The sequence below is a fragment of the Tyto alba genome, unplaced genomic scaffold (assembly GCF_018691265.1).
Source record: "Tyto alba isolate M040663 unplaced genomic scaffold, T.alba_DEE_v4.0 Super-Scaffold_46, whole genome shotgun sequence".
Taxonomy (NCBI): Eukaryota; Metazoa; Chordata; class Aves; order Strigiformes; family Tytonidae; genus Tyto; species Tyto alba.
This window is the reverse complement of record NW_024881322.1, coordinates 14,079,217-14,091,874: the sequence shown is the minus strand read 5'-3', so window position 1 is coordinate 14,091,874 and position 12,658 is coordinate 14,079,217. Positions and strand designations below refer to the sequence as shown.

At 37.6% G+C, this 12,658-nt stretch overlaps 1 protein-coding gene across 8 annotated transcripts in view; it reads right to left on the bottom strand.

The window, feature by feature from the left end:
- SUGCT (succinyl-CoA:glutarate-CoA transferase) overlaps positions 1-12,658 on the bottom strand; it is a 332,431-nt gene that overhangs the window by 183,047 nt on the left and 136,726 nt on the right. For all 8 annotated transcript variants that reach the window (XR_006166817.1, XM_042806312.1, XM_042806311.1 and 5 more), the window contains one exon: positions 3,756-3,858. Coding sequence is in view for 7 of the 8 variants with exons in the window: in XM_042806312.1 (XP_042662246.1) it covers positions 3,756-3,858 (103 nt within the window). In the remaining variant the exon portion in view is untranslated. The remainder of the gene's footprint in view (positions 1-3,755; positions 3,859-12,658) is intronic.

Here is a 12,658-nt window from a genome sequence, read left to right as displayed (position 1 = left end):
TTAACCAGCAAAGATCTTTGTTCTTTCATACTTAGCTGCAGTACAGTGCGTACCTGTTTTTGTTTTGCTTTATCTTTTGGGAGAATTTGAATAGTTTCTATTAAAAATGGTATTCTCTTTTAAGTTTGTTTTGTTTGGAAAACCTCAAACCACATTGTATTTCTTACACATGTTCCCCAGGGTATGTTAAATGGGACCATACTGAGGTCACCAGTAAGTTTTTTAAAACGTTTTAAGAATTCCTTTAATGTTTGTACTATCTTGGCCTGGTTAAAAGAACACATTTTTAAAAAATAGCTTGAAAAAGTTTGACTATAAAAAGCTTCATTAAAATAGTCTATACTGTACTATTAAGAGTCTGTAAGAACTTTTACAAACATACTTTCCTCCCTCTCATTTTTAAGGAAATTGTTCCCTTAACTAGCGAATCTGCAACTCTTTCTCTCAGCCTTTTCATCCATACATGCACAAGCACACACACACTTCTATCCACAAACTGATTGACTTAGCAGTACAAACGCCTGTGGTATTCATTTTAACTTCACAAACGAATAAAAGATTATAATCAGTGGGAAAAGTGGTCTTTTCACTCCATTCGTGGAAAAAACAGTATCACCTGGCACTCCAACTTAGTAAAAAATTTCATGTTTTTTGGCAGCTCACTTGGAGTATGATTGAAGCTGTTAATGATATTAACAGAATGTCCTGGGATCAAAAACGTCTTGTTTTATCTCAGTTTGGAGCAGAAGTTATACACACCGCGCTTGGCCTTCAGAGTTCTGAGGTCCTTTTAGTTAAAATAAAACAAAACTTGAAAACGCAACCCACCAATAGCTGATTAAGTTCCGTTAGACTATTGCGCTCATCTCATCTCATCTCCTCGAGTCACCCTTCCTATCTCCTCAGACTTGCTTCCATTCCTCCCTTGCGTCACTGCAGTCCCTTGCCCCGGCGGTACCAGCCCAGCCACCCTCGGCAGCGTTACCGCCAGCCGAGCTGGCACACGCTTCCATGGTCCTGAGGTCCGTGCAGCAGGTCTCGGTCAGTAATGGGGAGAGACTGCACTCACAGCAAACGATGGCTGCGTTTGGGGCATCGAAATCCAGACAGCAAATAAGAAGACGATGGCAGTAAAATGAAGCTTAAAAACGGAACTGTGTTTAGCTCCAATTCCGCTGGTAACGCCCAAAATGGAAGAGGTTAGCAAAACCGAACTGTTACCTACCAGAGGTAGCTTAGAGTATGTTGAATCATCACCGGGTTTGATGTTTTTGCAATGGTTGAAAGCAAATGAATATGAAAAGCAGATTACTGCACTATGATCAACTTTTTCATTTTACGTCACGCTGCACATGCTGTAATACAGTATTAGTAAGTAAGGCGCTTAAATGCAAGCCGAGTGACACGTTTCCTAGAAATGTATTTTCTGATCTAAACTGAGCCTGAAAGAACTCACCGTATTATAATGGTAGACTAAAGAATTACAAAGTTCTCATATTTCATGACTGGGTTCAGCTTTACTGTAATCACAGCAAGATTTTTCTCATGCGTATTTCCTTGGTGGGTGCTGCTTTTTCCCTGTTCTAACAGGAATTTCATCATGCAAAGGATACCTGGATTACAGATTCTTAGGTGGTGTTAGACATCTACCCCAGTCTTAAGACATAGCCTCGGGGCACTGTCATGCTTTCTGAGGCTTCAGAAACCAAAATTTCAGACTGGCTTATGAAAGAGCAAAGCTATACACAAGCACGTGTGTTTATCTCAGACACATGCTGCCTATCCAGCAGCAGAAAGATGAACAAGTGGAGGGAGACTGGGCAAGGAACAACGGCAAAAACTACAGTTCAGAAGCCACCTGGGAAGGTCTGAAGTCTTCACCATCAAAATAAAAATTGGCGTAGAAATTAGAAAAATATACTTAAGAGGTTGAGTATGCTACTCTCCGAGCTGCTGGTCTGCTGGATGGTCTCTCAGATTAATAAAGGTGGAGTGGGGAGCTTAATTTTATATGTCATGTAAAGTAAATATCTTGCCATAAGAGTAATGCCTTAAAATATCAACACTTTTCCAGATTTCAAGAAAGAAGGGGAAAGAACTGCAATCTTTTTTTTCCTCTCCCTTTGAACAGAACTGTGAGAAAATGCTTGAGGAGGAGGTCAGCACCAGAAATTAAACAAATTTATAACATGCAACATTGCCACAAATACTGACATTTCATTTCCAATAGTAATAAGAACACAGTGTCTGAAGGCCACTTATATCAGAGGAGGGTGTAGAAAAGACAACGCTTTCAAGGAGTTTCATGAGGAAGAAGAGAGATCATTATGCCCCTTTACAGGAAAATATTTTGAAAAACCTGCCACATGGTGGTATGGATCACTTAAATACATAAATAATATTTAGGTGAATTCTAACAAGAGCAGGATAACCAAGCTAACCTCTTGTCAATTTAGGAGGTAACGGCCATCCTATGACATAGTATGATTTTAAAAGCTGTCTCTGACAGAGTGGGCGGAACTTCTTAAAATACACAGCATTGAAAGAAAAGCAAAGACTATTTTTCCAATATTGCCCCAAGTACAGCCAAGTCAACCATGTTCTGAGTAAAATACTCTTGCTGTATGTTTTTCAAAGCCCAACTGTAATCCCTGTGAAAGTTATGAAGTGAAAAATTTGGCCCATGCACACTTTACAGCATGGTACTACATCATTTTAAGGAGAAGGAGTGTATTTATTTAAGAGAAAAACCTTCTTTCCTTGCAATTGCCTAACAAATACTGTCTTATTCCTCTAAAAGTATCATAAACATATTTATAACAAACATATTTATTATAAACATATTTCCTCATGGTAGCGATTGTTTTGCCTGGTCTTCTTTCCCCAAAACTACAATCATATATACAATCCTGTCAAACACTTCTTGACAGTAGACATGGACACGTACGAAATCGGGTGCTTTTTTTTCCTCCAATGGGCAGTCATTTTTCTGGTAACTCTCATTATTAGAAATTAATTTAAGGGAAATACATCACACAACAGATCAGTCATAAAATACTCTGTTCCACTATTCAATACAGTATAACTCTGTTTCTGTTGGGCCCTTTAACCCATAATAAGCCAGAGGGTGAGAAGAAGGGTACGGATCAAGGAATATGCAGGTAATATAACTACAGATACTCAAAAGTAAAAACAGTGTTTATAATTATAGACGCAATTACCAAGACATAAATTAAATAAATAAAAAGCTGAAGCCTTCTCAGCCAGGGAAACCACCAGGCCAAGAAAAGGTTAAAATTTTCCTGCACATGACTTCTGTGCTTCATTTTTCTGTTTCCATTCAAAACGTTGCCCTTTTATTTCAAATTCCATACAGAAAATCGGCTGCTTGTGGACAGCAAGAAGGGTGCTTTTCTGCATATTTATATAACAAAATGCAATTACATAATATATTACAGTTTCTTTCTCTTGTTTTACCAGCCATTTTTGGTAGACAGCCTCCATATAAGACACAGAATATCTATAGTTTAATGCATTAGGGCAAAAATTGTGTTCCCAAGCATATAATTCATTTAAGGATATGCATTTATTTCTTATTATGCCATATTATTGGCTTAAATTCAATCCACCATATAACTCTCAAATCCCATTTTAAAGTAGCTGAAATCAGGTCCCAGTGGCAGGAAAAGTGATCCTTACTCAGCATTTGTAAAACACATGTATTAATGTATAGAAAAGACTCGGTGAGAACCAACCTGAGGATCCGAGAATACTTGCTGTATATTGTTGATTGGGCCATATGGAACCCCGCTACCTTCAAAGAGCTGCAACCATTCGATCGTTGCTTTTTCTGAAAACCTAAGAGCAAATAAGAAGCATATGGTTTCAGCTCCATGCTTTCAGATTCTGAAAAACATATAGCATGCCTCCTCCCTCCCTCACTGCTTCCATATTCTTCCCCACCGATTTCTTCCCAGGCAGCGAATAACATAACAAAAATGTACTACACGTGTTCTTCAGAAATGCAAAACCCAAAGACATAGGGGAAAGAACACAGACAAACTGACTTCTGTTTCTATCTGATCATCTGAAGCAATCCAACAATGATGTAAAGCTAAATTTATCAGCAGTTTCAAATAAGGATCAGTGGGGTTCCTCCAGACCTTAATTACACTAATGTGCTTCACATTTGTTTTCTTTTATGTACATAACAACAAAAAGATAGATACAATGTGGGTACGAGTCTAACATACGACACCGCTCACTAAAAGCTGATGTAAAGCACCACAGTGTTTTGCCTCCATTACATCCAAAACATACGTCAATATTCGCAGCCACATTTTTTGGTCAGATAACAACACTGATTACATATTCATTTGTTCCGTGATTGTATACTCTATCCTAAGGGCATCCGGTTCAGCACATGTACACTGTGCCTACGCTGGTGAACACAGAGCTCCATGTCCTTCTATCACATACAAAAAGCTCAGTTTATTTCTTTCTCAGCATTCAAGTCCACAACTGGTAGCAACACTTATTTTCCCTCTTTTCCTAGATACTTTTTCTTTCCTCGTCTGCCCAGCAGAGTTACATACATGAAGAAACCACACTCCTGAGGCAATACCAGTCAGAGAGAGGTGGTATTTTCTGCAGCCGCCTCAGATTCTGATTCAAAGGTGAACTTGTTTGGAGATAGTATCTTAGATTTCATGAAGGCAAGCAACACGGAAGTCTACCAGATTATTAGAAAGGAAAGATCTACTTCACGGTCTGTACAACACTGAAAACAAATAAGTTGTGATTTAAAGACCTGATGGAAATTAAATTAATAGAAAACTTGGTAAGGGTTACTCAATTTAACTGGCATTCTGTAGCTCGCCAGTTCAGAGTTCCCTAAGTGTTATTTGGAACAATGTCAGTAATATTCAGCTTTACTTCTAGCAAGTTATTATGCAAAAAAAACCCTCCAAGTTTCTGACAGAAATTTCATAGAGACATAGCCCAAAAGCACAAAATCCCCTAAATCAGTATGAAGTCAAACTTTGTAAACTTCTTTTTATACATGTGCAGAGATTGGCTGCAAAGTGTTTCATGCTACTTTTAGTCTAAAGAAAAAGAACTAGTGACGATGACAAGTTACAGTTATATTCAGTATATGGCATGGGTATGGAGCCAAGCTTCACAGTTAATGTCTTTCTCCCTGTGCAAGAACAACTTCCCCAAGCTTTGAGGGAATAAATCCTGATACTCAGTGCATTTTGCACTCTAAATAAGTAGGAAAATGCACGAGTTCTGCACTGCTCTTCCTCAGAAACAGAAGTTTTACTCCTTCTGAATAAATGTGAAGTTATCAAATAACACAAGTAGAAATGAAAGGAGCAATAAAACAGAAAAATCAGAATAAAAGGCTTTAAAAGTGCAAAATGTATTATAAAATGAAGCATCACTTCTGAAGAAATGAAGCATAATGAAGTATCGCTTCTAAATGGAACAGATATAAGATTATTGCACTGCTCAATTACACACTTAATTGAATATTAAAGTTATTTAATGGTAAAGATGTAGTCAACCATAAAGATAATGCCACTCTTGGACATATCTAGGGTCCTTTTCATTTAGTATCCTATCGCTGACCATACCTGGAAGCACGTACATAACAGGAAACTGAGGGAAAAAAACCAGTAACTATAGAGAGGTAGCTAAACTTCCTTCCGCAGCAATTGTGGCCATTGGGAAAGCACGATTTTAATCTCGAAGATAATTTGTATTTCCCTTCAGTACTCTCTGTTTGGCAACAATTCTCATAATCCGCATATTCTTGTTATTCACAGCCCTCTATTACTAAGGTTAGGGGCTCAAACCACTGCACAGTGTAAATATGATTCACACGAAAAACTGTTTCCCATCAGTTTTTGGTGCTATTTAAACAAAACTGCTGTTCTCTCCTAGCAACTAAGACGCTTCTCTTCTGAGATGCTTCATGATTCATGGCCCACTAACTCTCCTTCTATAAATTGAAAACTTTTTTCAGCTACTACTTTTTCTGACACCTCAACCTCCACTACTATCTCATCTCTAACAAAAGACAGCGCCATCTATAAGACGATTGGAACTCAGCATAACAACCATGTGCTGAACACCATCATTAAGAAGTTATTGTAATTCTTAATACTTGTATCATCATCCCCTTGATCTATTAGTAATGAAGAAGCCCTGCTATGTTATGTTCCTTGTACTTCTTTTTAATAAGGGGTTTATAAATACCCTCCTGATTAAAAAAAAAAAAAAAAAAAAACAAACTACTTTTGGATTTAAAGGGTAGTCTGAAAATTAACTCTTTTCAATGGGAGTGTCCATTATCTACATCTGCATAATCAGTATGCTACTTCCTGATGTCATGGTAAAGCTGAATAATTTCCAAGACATACGTTCTTCTTCAGTAACATTATTATAAGTGACTCAATATTCAGTGAAGTGAGTGCAAGTTTTGCAGAATTTCAATGGGGTGTATGAATTTCTGAAATTTTAGCTTCTGCTTAGATTTTTCCTTCCTATGTAAGAGAAAAAAAAAAAAAAAAAAACACCACACCACAATTTTGTAGAAAACAAGTGATGTTCCGTTTCAAAAAAATACTTGGTTTGAATGGACCCAACAATTGCCTTAGTCTTACTTATTAATGTATTGTGGTGGTTGGAAAGGTCTCTTAAAAGCTTTAAACTCAGAGATGTAAAATCCCACATTCTGTCACCCTCAAAGGAGACACACAGCATTTTCTCTTGAAATTGAAACTCTTGACCTAAATCTGATGTAGAATAGCTTCCTTTATTTGTGGTAAAAAGAGCCTATTAAGAGCATATTGTTAAGCAAACTGTTTAAAAACTAAACAAAGCATCACCGCTACCAATAAAGGTCTGTTATTCAGATTTTGAGAGTAACATCATGCAACTATTTGATTCATTAGGTTGTGTTTTATATATTGAAATATCTGCTGTACAGTATTAAGGGAGAAATACTGTTTCAAAATCTGATCAAAAATAAGGCATGAATGAAAAATGCCCAAGTTTACCTCTCTGATGTCAGCTACACAAGCTGCACCAACTTTGAATTTTTTTTTTTCCCTAACCTGTATGTATCATTCCCTCCATCTAAATGTAATTTTAGTAGCACTTACACAAATAAATACCATAAGCTTTCCTTAAAGTAAGGGGCTAATGTTTAGGTTGCTAAGTATCAATTGGTATCATTCTCAGCACTCCAAAATATCAAGTAAAGACCTTCAACAAAAACTTCCAAGAGAAGTCAACGACTGAAATTCTCTCCTGAAAATGAAAAGCTCTATCAGCAGGAATTTACAAGGCCTGGCCAATCCTTTTCCCCTTAACACCTGTTTTAAAACATTTTTCTATGCTCTGATATTGTCTTTTATACATATCCTACTTAGTGTATCATTTCCTTAACTGAAAAATTTACTATGTCATTCAATGAGAAAAAAGCAACTGTTATATACATAAATAAAATCACTGATGGAAACATGTACAAGGCTAAACAATGGTCCATCTTCCAAACTTACGCTAGTAAAAAACCATCCAAGACCATACAGCATTTGAACTCCAAAGCGTGACACTTGCAAATGAATCTTTATCTGTCCATGGAACCTCAGTGATACTCAGTGACTGCAAAATAGCCCAACCATGTGATTCACACTACGGCTGCATGTATTTCCAGATAAGCCCCTTTTCCCTCTAAAATGTTCCATCTGCTGTAGATTTAATCACATAAATGCCATTTAAATTATCTGTGATTTATTTGTGGAATCATTTAAAATCTGTAGCTTATCTTTCTAAAATTATTACCAGTATTTTAGAAGTTCAAAAGAATTTACATTTTACTGTATGAGTCTGTGGTACGAAGCTTGAATGCAGGCTCTTTCTGAAAACAACTCTGAAGAAAGAAGGTTATGTACCCCAACGGAAAACAAACCCATTGCTAGGACCTCTACCGCAAAACCTGTACGAAGGCTTACTTCACTAAAAGAGGTGGCATTCTCCATGATGTCTTATTAGCATGTTAAGCAGTACTCTGAGCCTCCTCTGCACTGAATTACACAGCACTCATTAAGCTACTGAAGTTGCAATATTGAAATGAGGCATCAGATTCCAAAGCACTGAAGATATTTCATGCTTAAAAATATTATAAGAATAGAAACTGTAGCATGAGATGAACTAATTGAAATGTTATTTCATGGGAAGCAATCCAACTACGTATATTTTTTTCTCAATTCACAAAACTAGCATGCAGGCACCGTTAAATGAAAAATTCTAAATTTAAACTATACACTCAGTAAATTAATCAAAAAAACATTACAGCACAATATAACAGCCTCCAAAAGTACAAAAATTAACTATCAAAAAGGGCTTACGCCTTATTTCCTTATATAAACTGCAAGTGCAATTTTGCTTCTTAAAAAGCAAAACCAAAATCCCCTTTTGCTTTCTAACAAATTCTAATAAGAAAAAAAAGGGAGAATGGATCATGAATTGCAAAAAAGAGTGCCTGCTTGACTTGCGCAAATTGGATGAAATGGCTTTAATGAGTTAGAAACATACCCGAGTTCTATTACAATGTACTAAGTTTCTCATCCTGTTAATTATTAATGCACTTTTTTTATAGCTAATAATCTGTCTTTCAATGAAAGAAAGACTTCTAAAGCATGAATGAATACACTTTGTGTGCATTCTTTGCATATATCCCATTTTCTGTTTCCCAGGAAACCTTCAATCATTGCTACATCCTATGTAGGAGGGCATCCACATTTCTCTAATGGATAAAGCTATCCAATTCCACACAAAGTTTAGAAGTAGTACTGAAGCAGAAAACTTATTTTCTATAGGAAGGTTATGGAAATTAATTTTGAGAAGTAATTTCAACAGCTACCAAAGACAGATGGAACAGCAACATCTAGGATTAGTAACAGTTTTTTACATGTGGTCGATCACAAAATTCTTTCTGAAGTCCACAACAGCGTTCCTGTGCTTTCTAGCACAACCTCTGTTCACATCATGGGTTTCGCATTGGTTTGTTCAACAGTCTCTTTTCAAATACCTACAGTATTTTCTCACTTCGCTGCTAATTATCTCTTTAATGGTAATTAACTTAGTAAAAATAGTTTGTACAGTTTCTTAGAGTAGCATCTATGAGAGACACCACACAAAAGTCAGAAAAAAAATTGGAAAATTCAAATAATGGATCATTAGCCCTTAATGTACAGTAAATACACAATTAGAGTTTTCAAAACGAATACTATAGTATTTACTCAATAGTCTGTAAGCACCTCTGGGTTAATGTTTAGTTAGTCTCCTCTTGGTTACTGATTAATCACTCAACAAACCACAACAGACCCTTCAAATCTTTGGGATCAACATTTTGGTCCCTTAAACAACACTGCTCAACATTTTGATCCAACAAGTGCAATTACTGATGTGTTTTGCTGTTAGATATGTCAGCTACTTTAAAAGATGTCACATACAGTAGATTGTAAGTTGTAGCTACATAAAGTACAGTCCAGATAGTTGTAGGTACCACAGATCCACTCTGAAACTTGTTTAAAAATTTCTTTATACTATAAATATTGTTACAAGTTTAATACAACTACTGATAAACCTTCACCTTTATGTGCAGAATTTGTGCTAGAATTGAATGAACATTCATGTTCCTTTATAAAGTTTTGCATGCAGCTTTAAAACCATATATGATTTTTAAGAAATAGCATACCAGAGAGAGGAAAACACGTCCATATTGTATAATGCGTTTCTTATGGTTCCTGAGTAGTAAAATGCAGCATGTTCCAGACTAGTTCTTTTTGGATTCAGATAACTTTACACTCTGGGTATTAGGAATGTCCTCCTTTTCCCAAGTCTTCCTCTCTTTTTCTCAAGTAAGCAAAAGGACTGTAACTTCCATAGTTATGACAAAGGAGGTGCAAATTAACTGAAAATCAGCTAGGTAACCACACATCAATAAAAGCCCCTTGAGAATAATGGAAAGCTATATTGATTTTGTTGGTGTTCTTCTTTTAACTACTCAAGGGGAATAAAGAGCTAACAAGGGTCAGGTCAAAAAGCTCGCTCAAAAATCAATGAAAAACTCTCTCTTGACTTCAGCAGTCTTGTAGCTAGTAATATATATCATCAGAAAAAAAGATAGCAAGTTTGCTTTCAGGAAGGATCTTAAACATCACACATGGATGAAATACTCAGAGGTTTATTAAATGGTGAGAAGATAACAGAGAACATACACATTAGCTTACCCAGTCCAAAAATCAGATGCGTAAGACATTTTGGCTCTCTGTTGCCCACCTCGAAGTCACCAAACTAATACCAGTTCAAACCAAAGTATTTTAAAGGCAAACCATGGCAGTCTGAGGGCTGAGGCCCACACAGCTCAACCAACTTTGCACTGAAGGTGACGTAGTTGATGGGGGAAAGTAAACCTTCCCAGCTGTGCCACACTGAAGGCAATTATCTTTCAGACTTCAGACACCTGCATTGCTGAAGCAGTAAGCAGCCCTGCGCTCATTCCTGTAATGTTATCAACAATTCAGTCTGCAAGGCTCCTGGTTTAGAAGAAGAAACTGTGGGGATGGGAAAGGGGATTTACAGAGACTGGGTGTGTCTCAACAAGTGTGAATTTAACAGTGCTCCTCATCAGGCAAATTAAACATTTTACAATACACTTTCCCCTTTAGGTGCCCTCCTCTTCTGTTACTAGGTGGAAACAATTTAGCAACGATCTCATTAAGTGGGGATCAGGTTCCTCTGTGCTTCCTTCCTGCTCATTCCTTTTCCCCTCACACTTATATATGCAACGTGCAGCTGTGGTGCACAGATTCTTAAGGGCTTTAAAATAAAACTGCTAGAAATAGAAGTTCCACTCTGAATCGTTTCCAGTCCTAATGCTTCTGATTTGAAGTTTACAATAATCTAGCTATAGCTGCAGGAGCACTAATCATGATGAATTTATGTGTTCTTCATTATATGAGCTGCTCCACTTTAAAGGCTGAGGGCATGTCTGCTATTCCCCTTCCCCCCTGCACTCATACAAGCCCACACACTCTGTTCCCTTTACAGGTTTATTTCCCAAAGTACCTTGGAGTACCCACTTAGCTGCACTGTCTTAAAATGTGTCTACATTACTGAGTTGCAGGGTAGGATTAACATTCAACTTCTGGACTAATTTGAAGAAGGTCAACAGACTAAGTCTCCTTCCTCAAAGCAGCTTCTTTTAAAACTGGCATTATACCAGCTTTTGCACAGATGCATCTCCAATTTCATGCTCACATGATATATATGCATGTTCTCACATATGTATGCATGTATACACATATATACATACACAAATACAAAATAATCCACATGGTGCCTGCTACTATTCTGTTCCAGAGGAAGCAAAGGTAGAAGTGGAAGGGGAAGGGAATGAAGCAACAATTAAAACTTGGTTCTCTTGGATAGATGTACATCTAACTCACAAACCAGAAGTTTCCACTGGAAACATAAAAAACAGAGTGCTCTGTAGTCTGTCAGTTCTCACATGAGCTGGGAGTCTCAGGGGCTCTGTAGTAGCCATTGAACCTGACCTCCACCCAGGTAGGGTCATTTTAAATTTGACTCTTGGCACACACCCAAGAAAGGAAGGCATTCAGAGGCAATTTGCTTTTGTTAGAAGTCTGCTTTGTTCTCATTTGAGGAAAATGTAACTTAAATAAAGAGGAAGATAAAGAAGGCACCGAAACTTCCTTTTTTTGTAAAGCAAACATAGTAGATGGGCAAATGTCAGCAGCAGGAGAAGAGGAAATAAAAAGCTAAGGGAACCATAGGAAGTGGAGGAAGATGACAGAGACATAAAAAACCAAACATAGCAGGAAGAGGACCAGAGATGGGAAAGGGACACCACCACCAGTAGCAAAGCAAGTACAAAATACCCCATAGGCCTATATTCTTCTTCCCTGTTAATATCCTATGACCAAGTGGTCCTCGCAGCATTGTACTCATTTCCCCATAGAAGATGCAGCTGAAAAACAACCCCCCCTCTCAAGATGTCTGGGACTGGTTTCTGTAATTCCCTCCTCTTGCCCCAGTGTGAGAGCTGGGTTGCTCGGAAGCAGCATACTACTCCAGAGTGGTCTACCTTCCAGTTCCTTTTATTGAGATCTGACAATCTCTGTGGATATAAGAATTTATCCTCCCCTACCTGCTCTCCCCCTCTCTTTCATGCGTACCCTGCAGAGGGAGTTGAGATGTTGTAAGCAGACAGCAAGCTAAGGTGAAGAGCTAAGGACAGATGTGCTTCACTCTTCATTTCTGTCAGGGAAAAGAAAGGATGAGAAAATTCTTCCCGCGATGAATGGAACAATTCACACCTCCCAGAGCTGTTGTTTCAAGCTAGGCATGTCTCAAGCCATATTCATCTCAGCTCAGGACATCCAACTGTGATGAATAGGTCATTTCACACCTTTCTGAAAAGTCTCCTGTTTAAAGGTCAGTTTATTCTAAGTGCTATATAATCCCCATGCTTATCTAACTGCCTTGAAACCTGGCACGGTTACTGCAGGCAGTGAGTAGAATTATTGATCGAAATTAGAGGTCATCTGAGTCAGGAATT